This window comes from Rhinolophus sinicus, linkage group LG09 (genome assembly GCF_036562045.2).
Source record: "Rhinolophus sinicus isolate RSC01 linkage group LG09, ASM3656204v1, whole genome shotgun sequence".
In the NCBI taxonomy this organism is placed as follows: Eukaryota; Metazoa; Chordata; class Mammalia; order Chiroptera; family Rhinolophidae; genus Rhinolophus; species Rhinolophus sinicus.
In genome coordinates, this window is record NC_133758.1 from 55,199,327 (window position 1) to 55,226,446 (window position 27,120).

The following is a 27,120-nucleotide window of genomic DNA, read 5'->3' on the forward strand; positions in this document are numbered from 1 at the left end:
GGAAGGGCTAGAGAGTGGTGGCAGCAGATGGCGGAGAGTCTTCGAGGACGCAAGATTTGAGCCGAGAGCTGAATCAAGTGAGGGAGTACCCGCATGGCCATTTCATGGAAGAGCATCCAGGCACAACGAACAGCAAGGCAAGAGGATGCTTGTGTTGGAGGGACAGCCAGGAGCTCAGAGGGGCTCAGAGGTCAGAGGCCTGGTTAGGGTCTTATGGTCCTGGGTGAGGAATTTGAATTTTACTCCAAGTGAAAGGGGAAGGTAGTGTAGGGATTTGGGCCAGGAAAATCATGAGCTGACTGGGGTTTTTAAAGGGTAACCCTGGCTACCTCATGGAAAAGAAACCATCCAGCATACCTGCCTCACTCCCAGCTTACCCTTTTCCCCAGACTGTCAGGGACTTCCAAAGATGCCTTTGCCCCATTTCCTCCACTTGCCTCCCGTCTGCCTCGTGTATCATTGCTCTTGCTTCAACTTTCTTCTCCTGAGTCCTAATCCCTACATTTATGCCCGGGCAGTGAGAGTATCCAAGGGCGATGCAGGGGCAGGACCCACTAAAGAAAAGCTGACACCCCCTTAAGTGCCCCTCTGTGCCCTCCATACCCTGCTGTCTTGGAGGGAAGAGGACCAAGATTGAAATATGCTGTGAATGTTGTGATGGCTCAAAATCTCTGTAGTCTTTCTTCCCACCACCCTTCCGTGTGCATTTCTGAAGTACAGAGGTCACATGAGAACTGCACTGGCAGCGATTTCTGTTAACCGGCCTAAAATATTGATTGTCCAGCACCTCCTATGGACTTGTAAGGGGTGTGAGGCCTCTGCAGACATTTGACTGGTGTTTGCCTTAGGTATTTTTACTTGTAATAGAATCATTGTTATTTTTTATCACTTAGGAACTCGTTGGTATGTTCTTCATCTGATGTCCTATGTCTCCTGCTCTACAGACGCACACAGCACACTCATATGCAAACACTCACATGTGAGCACTGATGCCCTGTTATATCCATAGCAGATACGTAGGTTGAAAATATTTGTCAGGACTCGTAAGTCAACGTACTGAAGTTCCCAGAGCAATAGGGCATGGATGGAGCCTTCCTTGGAGAGGCTTCTTAACACAGACAGGCATGTAATTGTGCCATAGCAAAAGCCCTTTTCCAGTGTGTGGGTCAGAGTCACATCTCTGTTGTCAAAGAGATGCTGCATTAAAATACCCATAGAATCTGTTTGCTACTTTAATTTGAGTGACTTATAGGAACCTGGAATAGAAGAGGAAGGGAGGGGATTATATGCCAGGCATGAAGAAAAATGGCTAAACGATGAATAAATGTTACATACATCTTTTCCTTCTGTTAAGTAACTCATGATAAAAGTAAATAAAACCCAGATCTTCTCCATTTAGAAGGTATGTGGCCAAGTGAAGTGGAGTGCTTATCCTAAATCTCCGTAATGATTAGAAAACTGCCATTAGTTCTTCAGAGACCAGGAGACTTGTGTCTGGGATCCACCATCTACCTGAAGTGCTGTCTGCCAGTAACTCATCATTATGGGGTATAAAGCTAATGTACCCAGAATGACTTACTGTGACCTAATGTGGCCTAGGTATTATTTTCCCTTAGGCTTTGTTTATAACTTTGTTACCAACTATTATGAAATGATAATAAGTGAACTACATTAAAATTGAACATTTTTTCACTTTATCCTTTTGTGAGATTTATATTTCAAAATATTATAGCCCGAGTTAAAAAAATTTACATGGGTATGTTCAGTTTCTGAAAACTATAACTTGTGATATGTGTGCTTTTCTATATGTATATTATACCTTAATAAAAAAAATAGAAATTATAGCCTAAAACACTTTAAGCCTACCTTATCTTATGATTTATAGGTATTTCCAGGAATGGTTTCTGTAAGGAAAAAAAAGAATCTTAAAATCAAAAAGTGAACTTTCTGCTGTCTCCCTGACAAGTATGGCCTTGGTCACTGGATAATGTTTTGCCATGTGGGCTGGCCAGAGCGGCTGGTCCGAGGGTGTGCAGATGAGGGTCTGCTCACCATGAGGACTATTGGGCCACGTGAAAAGAGAGAGCCAGGACATGAGGCAGGACTGAGGCAGCCTCTTAAGAATCTGTTCTGTAATGTAGTGAATAAGAAGTGCTTTCCCTCATCTGGCAGTACTTTCTCATCAGAGGATATGAAATAGTGGGTTTTGGTGTTTTTTTTTACAACCAAGAGTTTACCAGATCTTGGCTGTGCCAGAATCTGCAGTCCTTGGCACAGGACAGGGAGAGGCAGAATGAAGCCTCCTATACTACCCCTCCCTTTAGATATTCTGCCTCATCTCTCTAATGACAATTTCTGTGACCCTCTCCTGAATTTCTCAGAGGTCAAAAATTGGCAACAGAGCAAATCCCTGAGCTCCAGGAGGGATTCAGTTGGGAGAGGGGGTCACTCCGCTGCCATCTAGACCCACCCTATGGAAAAGGCAACAGACTCTATTCAACCTGCTACATACCATTGAGAGGGTCCTGTGTGGTTAATGATGAGGGGTTGAGTAAATAATTTATTATAAATGTTTACCTGTAAGGCAACTGGGATAATTAAACATTCCAAGAATTATTTTTCTGCCTGTAGCTGATAACCTCTGGAACCGAAGACTAACGGCCGACCGTCAATGGCTCTGTCACTGAGTGCATCCATCACAGTCAGTCTGTAGATTTTTGTGTGCATGCCAACTTAATGACAGAGATTTTTGGAGAGAATCTCTAAGACAGACACATTTAAAATTGAATGGCAATAAGTTTGACTTGCTACTTTTTAAGATACATTATATGTTTGAAATAATTAATAGCTCGTACCATTGAATCTAATTTTTGTCTGTTTCCTTTACAGATATATGGTGTTGCTAAGTGTAATTTAGTAACCCATACTTAAGATGCCAACATTTGATTTTATAACAAAAGAAACACTTGAGTGTAGCAAGGATGTAATAAAGCAGTAAGGTTAATGTCAAATGGCCCAAAGGTGAGTTTTATACCCATTTACAGGCAAAGAATAAGAACTAGAACTAGAGGCCAAGATCTCTTTCTCAGCCGACTACTTTTCCCATTAGGTGACAGCGTGAAGTTCTGTGTCTTGTCATTCCAGAGCTTTGCATGTTGGTACTATTAGATCACTGAGTTTGCAGTACTCCACAAAGAGGCTTTCATTAAGCACTGTTTCCATCAATTTATGGATGGCTATTAAGCTTGCTTCATTGTATCTAGCACTGTAATACTATGTTTTATGTATGTAATTAATTCAATATAGATAATTTATGTTACTTTCATGTAGTTTTTGCCTCCCATTCACTGTTGGTTCACAACAGAGCTAATAAAGGTAGACAAGCATTTAAGGAGGAGTTGAAAATGCAGCTTGCCATTCTCTAAGACCTATGCCACCACATGCCAAGTCTGGGCAGAAACAGGTCATGTTCATGTTCCCTGAATGGTCAGGGAGGGCTTGAGACTATAAGGAGACACCGTGAAGACTCAGAAATACAGAGGTGTATATGTGAGTGTCCTGCTTTGAGGCATTCAGGAAGGTTAATCTCAGTATTTCGCTTCTATGTTTCTGGGTTTTGACAGAATCCCCTGAGAAGCTTTCCTCTAATTATAACTTGCCACTGTATGAAGTGACACCCCTTTCACTGCCCAGGATTTTGCTTGTTCCCTTTGCCTTGCTGTAAAGGTAAAAATCATGTGGAACATCTATTTTATTTACTATAACAAAAGTGATTATCCCTTCCTCCGTGTCCTAATTCCAGCTTGCTTTTGTTCATTCACTCTTCTTATAATCTGTCAGGAAGCAACGTCTCCTTAGTGAATACCTCTTCCCTGACCCAGAAGGACAATCGAATTCCCTGAAGAAGACACAGTATGGCTGAGGAGTATTGTCTGACCTTACCCAGAGGTGGGGCTCCCACAGACTGGAGCAGCCTCAACGAAGGTGTCCAGGCTTTTAGATATTTTCCAGGAAGACGTTGGGTGTGGTAAATTTGACCCTCCTGTGAATCTCTCTGCACGTAAGCACCAAATTTGCACCCGAGCTGGGGACATGCCCAAAATTCTGAAACTCAAGATTCCCTGCAGGGGTCTTGCTGTCCAGACGACGGAGCTCTCTGGCCAAAGCCTAAGTACCTAGGTCATCTTGGCACCCCGTGGGAGCACCAGGTCAGGCCGCAGCCCCACCGTCCCCATTTCTTCCATCCTCACTGCTCACCTACTCCTCCTGTCTCGCAGTAGGGGATGTCTCTGCCATAGCAAATGTCTCTACCCTAGTAAAAGGGTATGGTAAATAAAGGGGAATCCTAAAACATAACCCCTGTCTTCTAAATACCTTGACATATTGCCCACAACCAACAAATTTCATTGTTTTCAAGCAATTTTAAAACCATTTTTCATCAGCCTACCAATACTGGGGATGTGCATGCCCTTCATCTGCAGGCCGGTCCTCACACTCTGGTCTTCCTTTTCAATTGTTTAAATCTTTATTTGTGTTTTGCACAACAGTGTAGTTCTGTGTAAAATGTCATAAAGTTTCTTTTTGCATTTTTGTTAGACCATGGAGTCAGCTTTTCAGACTAGGAAAAATTAAGAGAGTAATTTAGATCTTAGAAATATTAATTGCTAAAAATAATTTATATAAAAGCAAATAAATCATTTTTCCCTCTTTTTTGCACTGTGTGCCTCTTGCTGCTTCTGGCTTTGGTGTCCCTAATGTTTGGTATTCTTAGTTGGGAATTGCTTTGAATGCTTTTGAAATATTTTCCAATATTTGAATAGTATCCTCTCATTAAGTCATAGAACACTCTCAGGCTTGTAACATAAGATTTTTTTCTTCTTTAAGAAGAAACTTAGGAAGGCCAAGATTCAATGGGTTTTTTTTTTGTGCCATACCAGGAGATCCCAATGCAGGGCTGAGAGCAGAACACAATTTCTTGACTTTGTCCACCACTGGCCCTTGCTATTTTAGAGAAAAAGAATACATGGAATAGGCAAAGGGAGGCAGAGGTTAAAGCCATGACCCGCCATGGTCCTTAGGAAGAAGAAGGTTGTTAGATTGGGCCTCCCACATCCCCTGTTGGGCCCCTGCTTCCTCCCATCTGTGTGCAGGATGACTCAAGAGGTCCCCACTTCCTAAGGAGGCTCTGGCCGTACCCCACAGTTTGGAAGCAGGCATGCTGGCCCCAGACATAATAATTGCCATGCTGCTATCCTTGAAGGTGGCGTGGAGACCCATCAGCAGTGGTTACCAGGAGGCCATCATCCCTGTGTTTGGAGGAGAGTCGACTGAAAACATTACCTAGCAACAAAAAGAGCTGGAGTGAATTAGGGAGAAGAAGTGGGGTGGTTGTTATTAATCATGCTGAGATCGTGCATTGTGGTTTAAAATGGAAAAGGAAGGGACAGATTAAATATTGACATTCACTGAATTCCAACTGTGGTAGCTTTTGGCTTGTCTGACACAAAAGCATATATTTACTAGAAGGGGAAATAAAATCATCTAACTTCTGCTTCAAGGGGCTTCAGTTGAGAGAGAGAGAGAGAGAGAGAGAGAGAGAGAGAGAGAGAGAGAATTCATTTTCAGCCTGACCTCCGTTGAAGAGCTTAGTTACTGATGTCTGTAAAAGCTTTTTCTGAATGAGTTCACAATGCAGTATGCCCACTGAAACATATTCTGTCTTAAGGACTTCTTTCAAGTCTATGTCTGAGTTTTTTAAAACAAGTGAAATATCTTTTCTTATAACACATATTGATAGTATGCCAATACCATAGAAAATATGCATTAAATAAATGACATTTAATAGTGGGAACTTGCAGAAAATATGTAGCCTGTAAGAAGTTCGGGCGCCCCCCACTGCCTCCCAGGACATAGGCTTATCAATGAATTATTAAATGATTATTAAGCAAGTCTAGTAAAATGATAATTTGTAATTTGATGTCTTCTCTCTGTACATGTGTTTCAAGGCTACTTTTTTCTGGTTGTTACAATAGTGAGAGTGAACCTAATGGGCTAATACTCAGTTTAAGATACAGTTTAACCTTTTTTAACTCAGTCCTAGTGCCCCCGGCCTCCTGGCACGGCAGTTACAATGACTTTCAAGGTCTTATTTGGCATCGAGGAGAGATTTCCAAGTTCACCAAGTTTTCACAGTGAGTAAATCATTGTTTGAGAAAATGACATCTTAATTTAAATGTATGGGACTATTCAGAAGGGCTTATATATGGTGGGATTCTGAGGAAAGACTATTAAAATTCCAATCTACATTCATAAATGCAGAGTTTCATCATAGAAGTGAAATCAGAAATCATTTGGTCTAATGGCCTCATTTTGTAAATTGGGGAACAGTTTGAATTCCGGTGTCAGAAAGGTGAATGTAGATGGGAGAAGGGAGATCGGAAGTTGAGAAAATAATTGAACACAAATCTCTTTTGTTCTTTAGTTGACAAATCTCAGAGCTTAAAATTTTACTGACAAATGAAATTGTAAATGTATCTCATCTGTTTTTCTAAGCCTGGCTTCCATCAACCAATGTTTTCTATTCATCATCCTAAGAAACAGCTTTGGTGCTGTCACTTGCAGTGAGTCTATTTATTTATCTTTTAGAGGAAATACTTTCCTGAAGTATGAGACAGTGTTCTTGAAAGGGGGTTATTACTAATAATGTGGCTTAGTAAAAAGGCACATATCAAGGATTCTTAAATCTTCCCTTAGCTGTTTCCTCAGAATTGGGTCAATAATCTTTGAAGTAGCTAAGATGGGTCAGGTATAGGTTAATAAAATTCCAAATTTTAGAACAAGAAAGGTCACTGGGTCTCGCCCCCTTTCTTTAGGCAATAAACATATTTATTTTGTACTGAGATGACAACTGAAACTTAAAGGGATTATATGCCCCACCTAGATCACATAGAAAAATTGTAAGCACTACTATTTTACAAAATTAAGCAAACTCAAAGATCTCCATTCATCTTCTAACTCAGATTGCCTTTACCTTCAACTGCCGGCCTCTTTGTGGAATTTTTCCCCATTAATTTTTCCTTCCCTTTAAGATCCTTCTTTTAATTCTATAACAAACCCCAGGCTCTCTTGGCTGTCCTGCCACCCCTTCTTGGCCTGGAGGAGTTGGGCTTTGTCTGGAGGAACAGGAAGAGTTATTATGTGGAGGGCAGGCACCAGCTGTTCTGCATCAGTACCAATGAGAACACAGGAGGAAATGAACACCAGTGGCAGCTTTGAAGATTTAGGTTAAGCATAAGGAAATGAATCCTGAGTCATGAAGACCATCAGGAACTCAAGTAGATTATTAAGGAAGATTGTGGTATCTGGTCTTCTAGAAAAACGGAAAACACACCTTAAAAATAAGGCACCTTCGCTACCCAGAATGATTTTCATGGGGTCTTGCTTGCAGTTAGGGGATAAACCAGATGACGACCCATCTTCCCTCTTGATTCTAGTAAAAGATTTTCAGGGGATGATGTTTCCGCAGTCAGTAGCACAGTCTAATGCTTAACATGTCTTTTGCTGAAAATATTAATTCCATCTTTTCATCTGACCTAAATCTTTCCTGTGTAAGTTAAACTTTGTTCCCAGTGGAGGTGAAGAGCAGAAGAGATCAGAATTCAACCTTTAAAGTATCCAGTTAAATTTAGAGTATTTTGCATTAGGGGGACTCAAGAATTGGCACTGTACTGGGTCACATCATTGGATGGTTTCAAAAAGAAGGACATCACAGAAATTTGACTCTTGGTTTTGGTGTTAGAGTCAAAGTCTCCCATAGCTGAGTTTAATAAAGGGATAGGGAGGTGAGAGGAAAAGAGTGTCATTTCAAGGTTTGTGGCAATTACTGCCAAAACACTGCATTAATGTAAGCCAAATTAAAAACACATAGTATAGATTCCTCCAGCCACTGCAACTCCACCGGCCAGTATTGCAGCATCCTCCTTCGACATAACTTCCTACAGCTATGGCCAGTTGTCTACCTCCTCATCCTTTGGGGGTCTGGGCGGTGGCACCGTGCGCTTCGGGGCGGGAGGCGGCTTCTGTGTGCCCAGCATCCATGGGGGCTCGGCTGGACACAGCGTGTCGGTGTCCTCCACCCGCTTCGTGTCCTCGTCCTCCTTCGGGGACTACTGTGACGGCTATATGGGCGCCCTGGCCGGGTCCGATGGGCTGCCAGTGGGCAACGAGAAGGTGACCATGCAGAACCTCAACGACCACCTGACCTCCTACCTGAATAAGGTGCGTGCCCTGGAGGCGGCTAACAGTGACCTGGAGGTGAAGATCCATGACTGGTACCAGAAACAGAGACCCGGACCCTCGCGAGACTACAGCCACTACTACAAGACCATTGAGGAGCTGCGGGACAAGATACTTGGTGCCACCATTAAGAACTCCAGGATTGTCCTACAGATTGACAATGCCCGTCTGCCTGCGGATGACTTCCGAACCAAGTTCCAGGTGGAGCAGGCCCTGTGCATGAGCGTGGAGTCCGACATCAACAGCCTGTGCAGGGCGCTGGACGAGCTGACCCTGGCCAGTGCCGACCTGGAGATGCAGATCGAAGACCTGAAGAAGAGCTGGCCTACCTCCAGAAGAACCATGAGGAGGAAATCAGGGCTCTACTTTTCTACAGAAACATTGCAGGCCAGAAGGGAATGGCAGGAGGTACTCAAAGTGATGGAAAACAAAGGCCTGCAACCCAGATTGTTTTATCCAGCAAGGCTATCATCTAAAGTTGATGGAGAGATAAAGAGCTTCCCAGAAAAGAATAAGCTAAAGGAATTTATTACCACCAAGCCATCATTGCAAGAAATACTAAAAGGACTTCTGTAAATAGAAGAAAGATGAAAACAATCTAACTACAAATTTAAAAATGGCAATAACTATGTACCTATCAATAATCACTTTAAATGTAAATGAATTAAATGCTCCAGTCAAGAGACATTGGGTGGCTGAGTGGATAAGAAAGCAAGACCCTTGTATATGCTGTATACAAGAGACTCACCTCAGATCAAAAGACAGAAACAGGCTGAAAGTGAAGGGTTGGAGTAAGATATTTCATGCAAATGGAAATTAGAAAAAAGCTGGAGTTGCAATACTTATATCTGACAAAATAGACTTTAAAATGAAGAACATATTAAAAGACAAAGAAGGGCACTACATAATAATAAAGGTAAAGATCCAACAAGAGGACATAACCCTACTAAACATCTATGCACCCAACATAGGAGCACCTAAATATATAAAACAGATCTTGACTGACATAAAGACAGATATCAACAGTAACACTATCATGGTAGGGGACTTCAACACACCTCTGACAACAAGGGACAGGTCTTCCAGACAGAAAATCAATATGGAAACAATGGCCTTAAATGACACATTGAACCACTTAGACTTAATCGATATTTTCAGAGCATTTCATCCCACCAAAGTTGCAGAATACACGTTCTTCTCAAGCTCACATGGAACATTTTTCAAGATAGACCATATGTTAGGCCACAAAACAAGTCTTGATAAATTTAAGAAAATTGAAATATACCAATTGTCTTCTCTGACCACAGTGCTATGAAATTAGAAATGAACTACAGGAAAAAAACAGGAACACACACCAATTCATGGAGGCTGAACAACATGTTACTAAATAATGAATGGGTCAACCAGGAGATCAAGGAAGAAATCAAAAGATATCTTAAGACAAACGAAAGTAAAAACACGACGACCCAAAATCTATGGGATGCGACGAAAGCAGTCCTAAGAGGGAAATTCATAGCATTGCAGGCCTACCTAAAGAAACAAGAAAAATCACTAATCAAAAGTTTATCTTCACATTTAAGGGATCCGGAAAAAGAACAGCAAACTAAGCCCAAAGGGAATACAAGGAAGGAGATAATAAAGATCAGAGCGGAAATAAATGAAATAGAAACCAGAAAAACCATACAAAAGATCAATGAATACAAGAGTTGGTTCTTAGAGAAGATAAACAACATCGACAAACCTTTAGCCAGACTCATTAAAAAAAAGAGAGAGGACCCAAATTAATAAAATCAGAAATGAAAGAGGAGAAGTGACAACAGACACCACAGAAATACAAAAACTTTTAAGAAATTACTATGAGCAACTGTATGCCAACAAATTTGACAATCTGGAAGAAATGGACAATTTTCTAGAGGCATACAACCTTCCAAGGCTAACTCAAGAAGAAACAGAAAACCTGAATAGACTGATTACCACCAGGGAAATTGAATCAGTAATCAACAATCTCCCAACAAACAAAAGCCCTGGACCAGATGGCTTTACAGGTGAATTTTACAAAACGTTCAAAAAAGAATTATCACCTATTCTCCTCAAGCTCTTCCAAAAAATCCAGAAGGAGGGAAGTCTCCCAAACACTTTTTACAAAGCCACTATCACCCTGATCCCAAAATCAGACAAAGACACTACAAAAAAAGGAAACTACAGGCCGATATCTCTAATGAACATAGATGCAAAAATCCTCAACAAAATATTAGCAAACAGAATTCAGCAATGCGTTAAAAAGATCATACACCATGATCAAGTGGGATTCATCCCTGGTATGCAAGGGTGGTTCAACATCCACAAATCAATTAATGTGATGCACCACATTAACAAAATGAAAAATCACGTAATCATATCAATAGATGCAGAAAAAGGATTTGATAAAATCCAGCAGCCATTTATGATAAAAGCCCTTAGAAAGTGGGAATAGAGGGATCATGTCTCAATATAATAAAGGCCATATATGATAAACCCACAGCTAACATCATACTCAATGGGGAAAAGCTAAAACCATTCCCCTTAAGATCAGGAACAGGGCAAGGTTGCCCACTTTCTCCACTTCTATTCAACATAGTGCTGGAAGTTCTAGCCACAGCAATCAGACAAGAAAAAGAAATAAAAGGCATCCAAATCGGTAAGGAGGAAGTAAAATTGTCGTTATATGCAGATGACATGATACTATATATAGAGAACCCTAAAGACTCCACCAAGAAACTATTAGAGCTGATAGATGAATTTAGTAAAGTAGCAGGATACAAAATTAATATTCAGAAATCAGTTGTATTTGTATATACCAATAATAAAACATCAGAAGGAGAAATTAAAAAAAAAATCCATTTACAATTGCTTCAAAGACTATAAAATACCTGGGAATAAATTTCCCAAAGAAGTATAAGATCTGTACTCAGAAAATTATAAGACACTGAAGAAAGAAATGAAAGAAGATACAAATAGATGGAAATGCATACCATGTTCATGGATAGGAAGAATTAATATAGTTAAAATGTCCATACTGCCTAAGGCAATATATGTATTCAATGCAATTCCTATTAAACTACCAATGACGTTTTTCACAGAAATAGAACATATAATCCTAAAATTTACATGGGACCATAAAAGACCCCAAATAGCCACAGCAAAGTGGGAGGTATAAGATACCTGACATCAAATTATACTACAAGGCTACAGTAATCAAAACAGCATGGTACTGGCATAAAAACAGACACATAAATCAATGGAACAGAATAGAGAGTCCAGAAATAAATCCATGCCTATATGGCCATTTAATCTATGACAATGGAAGCCAGAATGTACGGTGGGGTAAAGACAGTCTATTCAATAAATGGTCCTGGGAAACCTGGAAAGACACATGGAAAAAAAATGAAGCTGGACCACCTCCTTACCATATACAAAAATAAATTCAAAATGGCTTAAAGACTTAAATATAAGATCTGAAACCATAAAATTCCTAGAAGAAAATATAGAAAGAAACTTCACAGACATTACCTGGACTAAGATTTTTACTGATATATCCCCTCGCGCGAGGGAAGAGAAAAAATAAACATGTGGGATTACATCAAACTAAAAAGTTTTTTCACAGCAAAGGAAACCATGAATAAAACAAAAAGGGATCCTACTGAATGGGAAAAGATATTTGACAATGAAATATTTGATAAGGGGTTAATATCACAAATTTATAAAAACTCACTCAACTCAACTCCAAAAAACAAACAACCCAATTGAAAAATGGGCAGAGAACTTGAAGAGACATTTCTCCAAAGAGGACATACAAATGGCAAATAGACATATGAAAAAATGCTCAACATCACTAATCATCAGAGAAATGCAAATCAAAACCACAATGAGATATCACCTCACCCCAGTCAGAATGGCGATCATCAACAAGACAAATAGTAACAAATTTTGGAGAGGCTGTGGAGAAAAAGGAACCCTCATACACTGTTGGTGGGAATGCAGACTGGTGCAGCCATTATGGAAGGCAGTGTGGAGGTTCCTCAAAAAATTACGAATAGAATTACCATATGACCCAGCAATCCCTCTCCTGGGTATCTACCCAAAAAATCTGAAAACATTTATACCTAAAGACACGTGTGCTCCAATGTTCATTGCAGCTTTGTTTACGGTGGCCAAGACATGGAAAAAACCAAAATGTCCTTCGATAGATGAATGGATGAAGAAGTTGTGGTATATATACACAATGGAATACTATTCGGTGGTAAGAAAAGATGATATAGGAACATTTGTGACAACATGGATGGATATTGAGAGTGTAATGCTGAGAGAAATAAGTCAGACAGAAAAAGCAGAGAACCATGTGATTTCACTGATATGTGGTATATAAACCAAAAACAACAAAAGAACAAGACAAACAAATGAGAAACAGAAACTCATAGACACAGACAATAGTTTAGTGGTTGCCAGAGGGTAAGGGGGGCAGGGGGTGGGGGGTGGGAGATGAGGGTAAGGGGGATCGAATATATGGTGATGGAAGGAGAACTGACTCTGGGTGATGAACACACAATGGGATTTATAGATGATGTAATACAGAATTGTACACCTGAAATCTATGTAATTTTACTAACAGTTGTGACCCCAGTAAATTTAATTAAAAAAAATTAAAGAAAAAAAAAAGAAAAGAAAACACACCCATCCAATTATCTTTGAACAGCTTTCTTAGAGAGACGTGAACACTCCAAATTAATCAACTAAATATTTCTAAATTCTTAAAATATAGCATTATTGTTATTAATGAGCAATTTAGTGTTTGTTCTAGCCTGCATTTTAATTTTAAATAAAATATTGTGGAATAGAAAAAAAATAAAATAAAATACAAAAGAATATCTTTAACTGGCAAAAAAAAAATGTAATTCTGTATTACATCTTTACTTTTTTTTTAAATTAGCTTCAGGTGCACAAGACAAAGTAATACTTAGACGTTTATCATTTATATCCCTCACAATTGTCACCCCAATAAATTTAATAAAATAAAATAAAAATAAAAAAAAGTAGAAAATGTGAATTGTAACTATACTCGTAATGATAATTATGTTTTTAAATCTTGTGAGGATTTAAACAAATTATTTAAACAAACTCTTCCTTAAATGTACAATAAAAAAGTACACAGTGAAAAAAACACACACAGTACAAAATGTCGTGCTTACACATTTATTTGCTCCAGCAAATCTGAAGGTGGCCCACCCTGCAACAGTACATCAGTGGTTGAAGACAGATAGAGAAGATAGATTATTAACCTCCTGATTAATAATCTTTAAAAATTGTGTTGTTATTAGTTTAATAAAACATAAAAATTGCATGTATTCAGGAAATGTAGTAAGATGAATTAATGAGTTTTAAAGCTATAATGTTCAATTAATTAGTAATTTCCATCCAGCCTGTTGCCTGACTCATAATGAGCGTTCTCCAGTCTAAATAAAGTTTAGACAGCTTAGCTATTAGGAATTTTATTTAGCTTCTTATTTTACAAGTCTGGGAGAAGTCTGGGAAAGCGCGACCCATGTCCCTCCAGGACTTCATGCGGCTGCTTGAGGCCGACCCCTTTCAGCTTGATTAGGGGTGGGGCCAAGGTACCTGATCAGAGGGGATGAGCAGGGACCGGAGGCCCCACGTGGAACTGTCCATACATTGGTCCGCTTCTAAGGTGCAGAGGATTTTAGCCCTAGTGGACACTGGTGCTGACTGCAGTCTCGTTTATGGGAACCCAGAACTGTTTCCTGGACCAGCAATCTGCATTGATGGCTACGGGGGAAAAACTGTGACTGTGAAAGCCGTTTCCTTACCACTGGGTATAGGAAGGCTTCCTCCTCGTACCTACAAGGTTTATGTCTCCCCCGTTCCGGAGTATATTCTAGGGGTGGACGTGCTACATGGCCTCAGCTTACAGACGTCGGTAGGAGAGTTCAGTCTCCGGATCCGGGTGGTGAAAGCGGTGACACGCGGGCATGCTCACCACCCTCCTCAAGTGTTGCCACAGCCCTGGCGCGCAGTTACAGTGCAACAGTACCGCCTGCCAGGAGGACAGGAGGAGATTGGTCGTACATTATTGGAATTGGAGAAGGCACATATTGTGAAGCCAATGCACAGCCCCTTTAACTCCCCAGTATGGCCTGTCAAGAAGCCAGATGGGACCTGGTGAATGACTGTGGACTATAGGGAGTTAAAAAAAAGGTCACGCCACCTTTGCACGCGGCAGTACCTTCATTTCACGATTTGATGGATCGTCTGACTGTCTGCCTGGGAACGTATCATTATGTAGTGGACTTGGACAATGCTTTTTTCTCCATTGACATTGCACCCGAGTGTCAAGAGCAGTTTGTTTTTACTTGGGACAGGCAGCAGTGGACTTTTCAAGTCCTTCTGCATGGATACTTGCACAGCCCCACTCTCTGCCACGGGCTCGTAGCCCAGGACTTGGCACAGTGGGATCACCCATCCTCTGTGGCCTTGTTTCATTACATCGATGATATTTTATTAACATCAGATTCTCTTTCTGATTTAGAGCAAGCAGCTCCCTCTCTTCTCCGCCACCTGAAGTCACGTGGCTGGGTGGTGAATGAGGAAAAGGTCCAAGGCCCTGGCTTCTCCATCACATTTTTGGGTGTTGTGTGGTCGGGTGCCTGTTGGCAGGCAGAAAAGCGGACAGCAGGTCGCATGTCATGTGAATCCAGCCTCCAGTGAGACTATTGTGGTATGACTCCCCTATCTAGGGCTCTGTGGGTGTTCCTTTTTGGCCTAGCCACATCCTGCGTTCTTATGTTGGGACAGGGAGCTGAGACCCCGCAGGCCGCCCCGCACAACAGTGACAAAGGTACTTCCTCTTTGGGGAAGACAGAAGGATGGCTTGTAAAAACCAAAGCTACAGTGAGAAGAAATATTTGTCAACTGGGGTGGTACGGAGGCAGGAGAAGTCCTTTTAGCGATCCCGTGGGAGGAAGCCCAGGTGGGAGTCATATTGAAGAAATCCTTCTGACCACACATGTTTCCCAGCTGTGGAAAACCTCCACAATCCCTTTCCTTTTTTATTCTCAATTATCTTTCCAATATTATTATATTGGAAGCAGCCAGGTTACCATTCTCCTAACAATAAAGACATCACCATTTTCTTATTTCCTTTCCACCTGCATCTCTAGTTCCCATCTACAGTCTTCCTGATTCACACATAATTTTGGTTTCCCTTTTTAGAAGCATATATCAGGTGTAGACATATTGTCCAAGACTCTGAAATTTGGAAGTGTTAGAAACAACTTGAAATTCTTTGTTAATGGAGGGTCGTTTGATTTTTTTTTTTTTTTTAGTTTATTGGGGTGACAATTGTTAGTAAAATTACATAGATTTCAGGTGTACAATTCTGTATTACATCATCTATAACTCCCATTCTGTGTTCACCACCCAGAGTCAATTCTCCTTCCGTCACCTTATATTTGTTACCCCTTAACCTCATCTCGCACCGCCCTCCCCCGTTACCCTCTGGTAACCACTAAACTATTGTCTGTGTCTATGAGTTTTTGTTTCTCATTTGTTTGTCTTGTTCTTTCGTTGTTTTTGGTTTATATACCACATATTAGTGAAATCACATGGTTCTCTGCTTTTTCTGTCTGAATTATTTCGCTCAGCATTACACTCTCAAGATCCATCCATGTTGTCACAAATGTTCCTATATCATCTTTTCTTACCGCCGAATAGTATTCCATTGTGTATATATACCACAACTTCTTTATCCGTTCATCAATCGAAGGACATTTTGGTTGTTTCCAATTCTTGGCCACTGTAAATAAAGCTGTAATAAACAGTGGAGCACACGTGTCTTTATGTATAAATGTTTTCAGATTTTTGGGTAGATACCCAGGAGAGGGATTGCTGGGTCATATGGTCATTCTATTCGTAATTTTTGGAGGAACCTCCACACTGCCTTCCATAACACTGCACCAGTTTGCATTCCCACCAACAATGTATGAGGGTTCCTTTTTCTCCACAGGCTCTCCAACACTTGTTACTATTTGTCTTGTTCATGATAGCCATTCTGACTGGGGTGAGGTGATATCTCATTGTGGTTTTGATTTGCATTTCTCTGATGATTAGTGATGTTGAGCATTTTTTCGTATGTCTATTTGCCATTTTATGTCCTCTTTGGAGAACTGTCTCTTCAGGTCATCTGCCCATTTTTCAATTGGATTACTTGTTTTTCTGTTGTTGAGTTTCATGAGTTCCTTGTATACTTTGGATTATTAGCCCTTTATCGGAGGCAATGTTTGCAAATATCTTCTCCCATTCAGTTGGTTGTCTCTTTATTTTGTCGATGGTTTCTTTTGCTGTGCAGAAGCTTTTAAGTTTGATATAGTCCCATTCATTTATTTCAGCTTTTACTTCCCTTGCCTTTGGAGTCAAATTCTTAAAATGCTCTTTGAACCCAAGGTCCATAAGTTAGTACCTATGTTTGCTTCTATGCAGTTTATTGTTTCAGGTCTTATGCTTAAGTTTTTGATCCATTTTGAATTAATTTTGGTACATGGTGACAGATAGCAGTGCAGTTTCATTCTTTTGCACGTGGCTTTCCAATTCTCTCAGCACCATTTATTGAAGAGGCTGTCTTTTCTCCATTATAAGTTTCTTGCTTCTTTGTCAAAAATTATCTGTCCATATTTATGTGGTTTTATTTCTGGGTACTCAATTCTATTCCATTAGTAAGTATCTGTTTTTCTGCCAATACCATGCTGTTTTGATTATTGTAGTCCTGTAGTACAAGCTAAAGTCAGGGAGTGTGATACCTCCAGTATTGTTCTTTTTGTTAAGATTGTTTTGGCTATTCGGGGTCTTTTGTGGTTCCGAATAAATCTCATGATTTTTTGTTCTACTTCTTTAAACAATGCTATTGGGATTTTGATGGGGATTGGATTAAATCTGTATATTTCTTTGTAATATGGCCATTTGAACTATGTTGATTCTTCCAATCCATGAGCACGGAATGTTTTCCATTTCCTTGTGTCTTCTTCAATTTCTTTTAAAAATATCTTATAGTTTTCAGCATATAGGTCTTTCACATCGTTCGTTAAGTTTATTCCTAGGTATTTTATTCTTTTCGCTGCAATTGCAAAAGGAGTTGTTTTCTTATTTCTTTTTCTGAGATTTTATTGTTAGTATATAGGAATGCAGTGGACTTTTGTCCATTGATTTTGTAGTGGGAAACTTTACTGTATTCGTTGATTGTTTCTAATAGCTTTTTGGTGGAGTCTTTAGGGTTTTCTATATATAGCATCATGTCATTTTCAAGGAGTGACAATTTAACTTCTTCATTCCCAATTTGGATGCCTTTTATTTCTTTCTCTTGCCTGATTGCTCTGGCAAGGACTTCCAACACTACGTTGAAAAGCAGAGGTGATAGGGGACAGCCCTGTCGTGTTCCTGAACGTACAGCAAAGGGCTTCAGTTTTTCACCATTAATTATGAGATTAGCAGAGGGTTTGTCATATATGGCCTTTATTATGTTAAGAATTTTTCCTTCTATACCTATTTTATTAAGTGTTTCAATTATAAATGAATGTTGTATTTTGTCAAATGCTTTTTCTGCATCAATTGATATAATCATATGATTTTTGTCCTTCATTTTGTTTATGTGATGTATCACATTGATGGATTTGAGGATGTTGAACCATCTTTGTGCTCCAGGGATGAACCCCACTTGGTCGTGATGAATAATCTTTTCAATGCATTGTTGCATTCGATTTGTTAGAATTTTGTTTAGGATTTTTGCATCTGTATTCATCAGAGATATTGGTCTGTAGTTGTCTTTTTTTGTGTCGTCCTTACCAGGTTTTGGTATCAGGGTAATGTTGGCCTCATAAAATGAGTTAGGGAGTACTGTCTGTTCTTCAATTTTTTGGAAGAGTTTGAGCAGGACTGGTATTAGATCATCTTTGAAGGTTTGGTAGAATTCACTAGTGAAGCCATCTGGTCCCGGACTTCTGCTTTTGGGAAGGTTTTGGATGACTGATTCAATTTTGTTACTGGTGATCGGTCTGTTTAGATTTTCCAGTTCTTCATGGTTCAGCCTTGGAAGGCTATATGTTTCTAACAACTTGTCCATTTCTTCTAGGTTATTGAATTTGGTGGCATATAGTCCTTCATAGCATTCTTGGATGATCGTTTGTATTTCTGTAGCATCTGTGATACTTTCCTGCTTTCATTTCTGATTTTGTTAATTGGTGTTTTCTCTCTTTTTATCTTAGTGAGTCTAGCCAAGGATTTGTCAATTTTGTTAATCTTTTCAAAGAACCAGCTATTTCTCACATTAATTTTTTCTATTGTCCTTTTGTTCTCTATTTTATTTAGTTCTGCTCTGATTTTTGTTATTCCCTTTCTTCTGCTGACCTTGGGTTTCATTTGTTCTTCTTTTTCTAGTTCTTTAAGGTGTAATGTAAGCTTATTTATTTGAGATATTTCTTGTTTCTTGAGATAGGCCTGTAATGATACAAATTTCCCTCTTACAACTGCTTTCACTGCATCCCAAAAATTTTGGTAGGATGTATTTTCATTGTCATTCGTTTCTATGTATCATTTGATCTCTCCTCTAATTTCTTCTTTGACCCGGTGATTCTTTAAAAGTATGTTGTTTAATCTCCATGTATTTTTGTTTTTTCCTGCTTTCTTTTTGCAGTTGAAATCCAATTTCAAAGCTTGTGATCAGAGAATATGCTTTGTATGATTTCAGTCTTCGTAAATTTGCTGAGGCTGATTTTATATTCCAATATATGGTCTATCCTTGAGAATGTTCCATTTACACTACAAAAAAAAATGTATAGTCCAATGTGTTAGGATGAATTGCTTTATATAGGTCAATTATGTCCATTTCATCTAGTGTGTCACTTAGGGCTGCTATTTTGTTATTTATTTTCTGTTTGGATGATCTATCCATAGCTGTCAATGATGTATTTAACTCCCCTAGTATAATTGTGTTTTGGTCAATTTCTCCCTTTAGTTCTGTTAGTAGTTTCTTGGTACATTCCGGTTCTCCCTGATTGGGGGCATAAATATTGATGACTGTTATGTCTTGTTGTATAGTCCCCTTTACCATTATGAAATGTCCATCTTTGTCTCTTGTTAACTTTTTCACCATGAAGTCTGTTTCATCCGATATCAGTATCAATACAACTGATTTTCTCTGGATACCATTTGATTGGAGTGTCAATTTACACCCTTTCACTTTGAGTCTATGCTTGTCCTTGTAGCTGAGATGTGTCTCTTGGAGACAGCATATGGTTTGGTTTAGCTTTTTGATCCAATCTGCTACTCTGTGCCTTTTTATTGGTGAGTTCAGTCCATTTACATTTAGGGTGATTATTGATTTGTGAAGATTTCCTGTCATTCTCTCTTTAGTTTTCTGGTAAGGCTGTATCTCCATGGTTTCTTTGCCTTTTTGTTGTTGTCCATTATTTCTATGTGGCGGTATTCTGTAATGTTTCCCTCTGTTTCTTCTTTTATTACAGTATGTATTTCAGTTCTGGAGTTTTTTGAGTCGTTACCCTTAAGTTTATGTAAAAGAAAGTTTGATATTTAGAGTATTCCATTTTCTTCAGCACGCTTACTTTCTCCATTCCCATATTCTGGTTCAGGCCTTTGCTCTCCCCCTTTTTATGTTTTGTTGCCACAAATTGTCCTTGTTGATGGTGGTTGAATAGCCTCCTTTAGTATTTCTTGTAGTGCAGGTCATGTATTAGAAAATTCCTTCAGCTTCTGTATGTCTGAAAATGTCTTTATTCCTCCTTCATATCTAAAGGATAGCTTTGCTGGATATATTATTCTTGATCATAATTTCTCTCTATCAATAGTTTTACTATTTGGTTCCACTCCCTCCTGGCTTGTAGAGTTTGTGCTGAAAAATCTGATGATAATCTAATGGGCTTTCCTTTGTAGGTTACTGTCTTCTTTCCCTGGCTGCCTTGAGGTTTCTTTCTTTGATGTTGATTTTAGACAGCTTGAATACAATGTGCCTTGGAGAAGGCCTGTTGTGATTGAGGTAATTAGGTGTTCTATTTGTTTCTTGGATTTGAGGATCCAGTTGTGTCCACAAGTTTGGGAAGTTCTCATCGACAATTTGTTTGAATATATTCTCTGTTCCTTTCTCTCTTTCTTTCCTTCTGGTATGCCCATTATTCTTATATTGCTCTTTCTGATGGAGTCAGAAAGTTCCTGTAGAGTTCTTTCATTTCTTTTAAGTCTCAATCTGTTTCTTCTTCCATCCATGTAATTTCCAGGTTTCTATCTTCGATGTCACTGATTCTTTCCTCCATCTTGTGGACTCTATTACCTAAGCTGGCTATTTCATTCCTAATTTCTTCTATTGAGTTCTTAATCTCCAGAAATTCTATTTGGTTGTTTTTTAAAATTTTAATCTCTTTCATAAAATGCTCATGTTGTTCTTTGATTGTGTTTGAGTTCATTAAACTCCTTTTCTGTGTTTTCTTGCGTCTTGTTGAATTTTTTTCAGAACTGCAATCTGGAATTCTCTGTCGTTTAATTCACATATTTCCATATCTTTAAGTTCCTTTTCTGGAGATTTTTCCCTTTCTTTCTGAGCTGTCTTGTTGCCTTGGTTATTCATGGCAATTACTGATTTATTATTTCTCTTCCTAAACATCTACAGGAGTGGCTTCTACATCAGGTTTATAGGAAGCGGTCTTTCTTTTGTTTTCCAGTATTTGTTGGTAGAATGTTTTATTTTCTCTCCGACTGCAGCCTTTTTTTTTTTCTGTCTCACACGGTAGTGCTATGTTTTCTCTGCACTATTCCAGCTTCTCACACAAAGTGGGGATTCCCTGGGAGAGAGGCTTCTCCTCTGTTACCAGTTCACCTGGGTCACAGGGCGCAGTGTCTGTGTGGGTATGTGTAGAGTTTTGAAGTTCCAAAGCTCTTCCTGCACCAGAGTCAGAGCCCGCATGTTTCAGCAGTTCTGTTTACTCCTGCAGGGATCCGCCCATATAAGTGGGGCTAGCACGGGGTTGAGTTGTGAGAGGTGGCCCAGAGCAATGGCAGTGACCACCACCACAGCTGGTCCTGCTTCCACAGCTCCCTCCCCTTTGCCAGATCTAGTTGGGCTGCGAATCTGTGTCTTTGGACCACAGTTCTCAGAACAGCAAATGTTCAGTTCTTTTGATCTGACACTGCCACTGTTCCGCTTCTAGCACGGGGCAGGTGGGGGCAGGGCAAGCTCTGGGAGGGGAGGAATGGGGCCGCTAATCTCAGTGCCTAATGCTTCCATTCTCTGTGTCAGTGAGGGCTTAAAGCACTGTTTTCAGCCTTCATCCCTCAGTCTTTGCTCCGAGGTCTCTGCCTTGAGCGTTGAGTTCAGCCGTGTTATATGCTGCCCCCTCAGCCCTGTGGTCTATAAGCGGAGCCCTAGCAGTCCGAGTTCTTCCCTCTCCCACAGCTGAGGTAGTTCAGTGATGTAGCGAGCTCAGAGCACTGAGCTAGGTCTGTGTCCTGGGCCTGCGCAGCTCCGTCTCCACACTTCTCCCTTCCCTCCTCCACCGCTCACATGATTCACCCACCTTTATGTGAATTCAGTAGTGGCCTTCTTCGTCTTGCCTGTCTGCTGTGCAGGAGTCCTTTGTGGAGTTACAGTTCAATTAGTTGTAAATTCCGGGGGAGATTTACAGAGGCTCACCTCACGCCGCCATTTTGATAACTTCTCAGGTTGTTTGATCTTTAAAAAATTTTTTTCATTTACCCTCTTAGAGTCACTGTGCTTAAGATCTTAGCAGCTAGCTGGGTTGGGCAGGCTCTAATCAAGCACAGGAATAGCATCTGTCTGTTTGTTTTCCCTGTGTGTTATTGGCACATTTGAGGAGTTTTCTCCTGATTCCATTCTCCACAGCTCCATCTTCCCTGTGAAGTGATACAGGTAATGTCAGAGTGCAGAGGTGTACCTCTCTCCTTTTCTCCCTCCCTTGGTGCAGAATGATATCTGTCTCAGATGTTCTTTCATGTTGTTCTCACATAATACTGCTCTAACTGTGCCTTTTTTGGGAGGACTTTGGCTTCACATCGTGCTTTCTTGCCCCTGCCTGGAATAATGCCTGTGAGAGGGAAGCATTATTCCCAACTGTTTGGTGAGAGGAAATAAGATTGGTGAAAGTTTGATCAACCTTTGTAAGTGGTCCTTCGTGAACCCTTCTGAAGTTTGACGTTCAGTTGCTGTCTCCCAGAACAAAAGTCCCTTCTCCTTAACTGAATAAGGCTGATATCAGAGGTCTCATCCAGTAACAACAGGGAAAATTTAAATTAGAGAAGCCTTGAGCATTTCTGTAAATGTTTCTGTAACATAATATGCTTCAACATGAATGCATATTGTTGACAGTCGCCACAGAGACAGATCATCAAGGAACAAATTATGAGACTTTTTGGGTATCAGCACCATGGTGCCCATATTTGTGAGGCCATAAAACAGGTCATCCAAAATCAATGGTGTAGCAAATTTAGAATCATTTGTTTAGAAAAGAGAAGAAACCATTAGCAGTCTACTACATTTCTAAATATGACAACTGTTAAGGTAGCTTGAATTGGGCTTCAAGCCCCACCTACCTCCCCACCCCCACCCATTCTCACTGACAGGTTGTAATAGGGACAAACCCCAGCAGTTCCAGATTTACAGCCAACAGGAGAGGTGGTTGCAGCAGAGGGGGATCTCTGTGCAGCCCAGGATGTGTGAAAGGGGTCAGTGATGTGGCTCTCGTTGTTAAGGGAAGAAGGGATGTTGAGTGGAGTGGGAGGCTTACTCTTTTCCTCCCATACCTACTGTGACACGATTTCAGTAAAAATCCCAACTTTCCCATCTGCAGTCTTAAATAGGTATTATGGCAAAGTATTAATAGTAATGAGCATAATAACAGTAATAAAACTAGCATCAGCATCAAATGAATGTGGTCTCCTGCAACAGAAATATTTACCCGATGTGTCCTGCCAGTTAGAGAGATTTTGGCATTAAACCTAGACATTACCTCATCCTCCTGGGCAGACAGCCGATTTCAATGCTAAGCAAGTCTGCAGAAGTGAAGAGCTGAATACCTGCCTGATTAGTTGCATAGCCCCAGACCCTGGTTGGAAGCAATTTCCTTGAGTGTGTCTGTCTGTCTCTCTGGGTCTTGCCCTTAGTTCTTTTCTTCTCCAGCCTGTCATAGGGCTTTCATTGTCTGTTTTCAAACTGTGCTGATTTTTTTTTTTTTTTTTTTAAATCTTGAAGGGTACATTGTGAAAAGGTCTGCCAGCCAGGTGGGCAGGTATTAATACATAGAGACCGGAAAGGTCAGGATTAAGAGACGTGTATGTGTGCGTGCACACATACACAGATATCCCCACATTCTCAAGCACACGTGCCCTTTTCTTTTTGTAAGCATCAGAGACAGGTGTATGAAATGGGTTTTTGTTTTTGTTGGACTTGTTTTAATTCATGGTAAATACAGGCAGCATTCCACAATGAAGGAAGTTTTATTTCAAGATTTTTAGCATTCTAAAATAATATTTTGAAACATTTGAAATTGTACTAAACTGTGTTTTTGATACTTCTAACCTTAGAAAACATAACACTTAAAATCCTTTTATTCTACTGGTCTCTAACCTCTTTAAAATTAGTACTGTACGCAATATAGAAGTTCTGGATAAGCACAATAGACAAATCTGGGTTAGAAAATAAAATCTTTGGGTAATACTAAAAATATTGAAAAGGCTTTGAATTATCACTAAAGCACCATATATTAATCCCATAAATTTTCTAAATAAGTCATCTATATATCACGTTGTGTGTTCTCACCCCCAATAAACTTTAATTAAAAAAAACACTTTTTTTCCCCAAATGAGATATGGAAAACCATTCCATCTGCCTCTAGGACCAGCTTGCCTTATGGTTTCTTTAGCTCTTGACTCAAAGTTTCCTATCACATAGGTTTTGTGCTGTTACTGTTACTACTAAGTGACTTACTTTTATCAATTGGTATCACATCATTTCTTAAATATTTAACCTAGTTTTATATTTGCTTGCCTTGGGATGGGGAAGAGATCATTTAGTAAAAACATACAGTTAGAACAAAATATATCTTACCACGTTTAACTTTTAATCTACAATAGTGATGGACCTTAATTATTTCTGTGCACACAAGTCTAATTATAGTTTTCTAAAAATATAAACACAATTAAGATGTCTAGGAGCATTTTATAATAAAGTAATTCCTAATTTTTGTTTGTAGTTAGATCAAACACCTCCAAAATACAAATTCCTATACATAGTGAGTGCTTTACTTAAAATGAATACTTAAGTAAATTAAGTACATGGACGGCCTTAGGATAAGCTGACATTGTATATTCAGCTAAGTAGGCAACAAACCATAGTGCCAAATGGAAAAAGCGTATTTGCAAATAAATGTCAAAAACTAAGTTAATTCTTTTTTTTTTTAATTTTATTAAATTTATTGGGGTGACAATTGTTAGTAAAATTACATAGATTTCAGGTGTACAATTCTGTATTACATTATCTATAAATGGAATACTATTCGGCGGTAAGAAAAGATGATATAGGAACATTTGTGACAACATGGATGGATCTTGAGAGTGTAATGCTGAGCGAAATAAGTCAGACTAGGTTAATTCTTTATAAGTTACAGAAAATAAACTGATTTGCTAAAATAAATAAGATGTGATGTAGTGACACTTCACTATAAAGAATACGTACCAGAACATTTATAAATGGTGAGTGAATCTTATTAAGAATAGTCTACTACAGTAAGCTCTGGCTAAATAGAAGTGCATATTATGAAGCACTATGGGTGATATATGTTTTGCCACATATTTTTGTTACCTAGAGGTAGATAACACATGTGTACCAAATTCGGCATTTATTTTCAGTTGCTATTGATATCATGTTTTAAGAAATGTGTATAGTATGAAAAACTTGAAAATACTCATGAATGAAAAATGTTTTAGGAAAAAATAGATTTTTTCATGCAATTATAGTCTCACTGTGTAAATTTCAACACAAGATTTTTGTTTCCTGTAAAACAGGTCATTGTTCTATGAGAGAAATTTTTTTTTTTTACTTGTTTTAGCACATTTCTTTTGTCTAGTCCTGTATTGCATTGCTTTATCTATTCTTTATTTTTGTGTGCAAATGACACGCCAGTTAAAATGAAAACCATCCACATGTAGAAAAAAAGTCTGGATTTTAAAAATCAAGAGTGTCACATCTCCTAAAACTCCTTCCTAGAGCTAAACAGCCTCTGTGTTGGCCCTGATCATTAAGGAACTCTAACGACTATATTGAGGTGCATTTTGTGATAGTTTTTTTCCTAATATGCTCTTATTTGCATTTAAGTTGTACTAATCCCTTTGCACACTCATAATTGAATACTAATTATTGGCCTGTGTATTACCAGATTTAGTATATGAAGTTCATTCTAGCCACCAAGTCATTAAAAAATTTTTAAAACTACAAGTGCTAAGCTCATAGGTATACAATATATCTATCCAGTAAATTCTTAATTATTTGTTGACTCTTTACAGAAGAAAAAAACACTTAGGGGAAAAGATAAAGTAGCTTCCTGCTGGTGGCAGAGTGAGCCAAGCCCTGTAGCTCTCCTTCTCACATACTCTCAGCCATCTTGGTCCATGATTGCCTGAAATCCACATGTTTGACTAATATTAAATAGGGACTTACACTGGGAGAATTGTTTGGGCCAAGCCTATCAAGATGATCTGCCTATGAAACAGATCTCAGGGATTTGGATTTTGACCTTTCCCTGGTGTCCTCAGAGAGCTCATCTCTCTGGAAATCATCACAGGACTGTGCGGTCATCCATGGAGCAGCCCCGTGTCCACAGGCTGAGATCTGTTCTCATCACACACCCAACTATGGGCTATTTGCGGGGATGGATTCCTTTCTGTCTTTCAGGGACTTTATGTCCAGATGGTTGTTGTAGATCAGTGAAAACAGCAAAGATCTTCTGTAATAGGAAGAATTTGGGGGAAGAAAATGCTTAAGAATGAAGAGTGACAGCAGAATTTGTATAAGTCAGGATTATTGTTTTGTATTAATGTGAACATGAGGTGCTGATGGTATTACATAGAATTTTAAGTTTTAATTATGCATTTAATTCTTTCTCTTATTGTTTATCTATGGCCACTATCAATTGACAATATGTGATAAAATGTTTAAGTTATAGCCCTGAAGGTACAGATTGATACTAATGGTTTTGTTTTGTTTTTTTTACTTATTTTAGTCCATGGTTTTTTTCCCTTCAGTTACATGGGAGAAGTCCCTAACTACTATTATAAATGGTATCATTGAAAAATGCAGCACTTTGCACCACAGCAATATTTCTCTATTCTGTGCAGTCTTTGAAAATCCTTTCTACAGATAGTTGGCAGTCTGCCACTGTTTCTAACAGGCAACATGTTTCCCTACTACCAGAGACCAGAACAAATGATGATAGGTATGATATTCCCTCTCCTAATTAGAAAAAACTTAAAGACTCAAAATGGGAATTAAGACTTTTTAAAATCTTCTGGATTTTTCCCCTTTTGAATATCAGATAAGGGAAACAGTTATGAAAAGGAAAGAGGAAAAAGGATCAGAAGGGGGCTTCCTTGCTGTGAGAGAGACCTGTGGATGCCCTTTAAAGTAGCTCACTATGCAACAGAAGAAGCACAGATATGGGAAATATGAGCACAGGTGCACTAGGGAGGACCCAGACAGGACCCAAACGC

At 39.3% G+C, this 27,120-nt stretch overlaps 1 protein-coding gene and 1 pseudogene across 13 annotated transcripts in view; both read left to right on the plus strand.

The window, feature by feature from the left end:
- Nucleotides 1-27,120, plus strand: part of LDLRAD4 (low density lipoprotein receptor class A domain containing 4) — a 606,571-nt gene that overhangs the window by 388,565 nt on the left and 190,886 nt on the right. Inside the window, exon 1 of one of the 12 annotated variants that reach the window (XM_074340424.1) lies at nucleotides 6,095-6,191. The exons of the other annotated variants lie outside the window; for them this stretch is intronic. Within the exon in view, the coding sequence (XP_074196525.1) occupies nucleotides 6,131-6,191 (61 nt within the window). The 5' untranslated portion in view covers nucleotides 6,095-6,130. Of the gene's footprint in view, nucleotides 1-6,094; nucleotides 6,192-27,120 lie in introns of those variants that run through there. 12 annotated transcript variants of the gene reach the window in all.
- Nucleotides 6,797-8,830, plus strand: LOC109438689 (keratin, type I cytoskeletal 19; annotated as a pseudogene). Its single transcript, XR_002136428.2, has 2 exons — nucleotides 6,797-6,805; nucleotides 7,933-8,830. The product of XR_002136428.2 is annotated as a keratin, type I cytoskeletal 19 (transcript).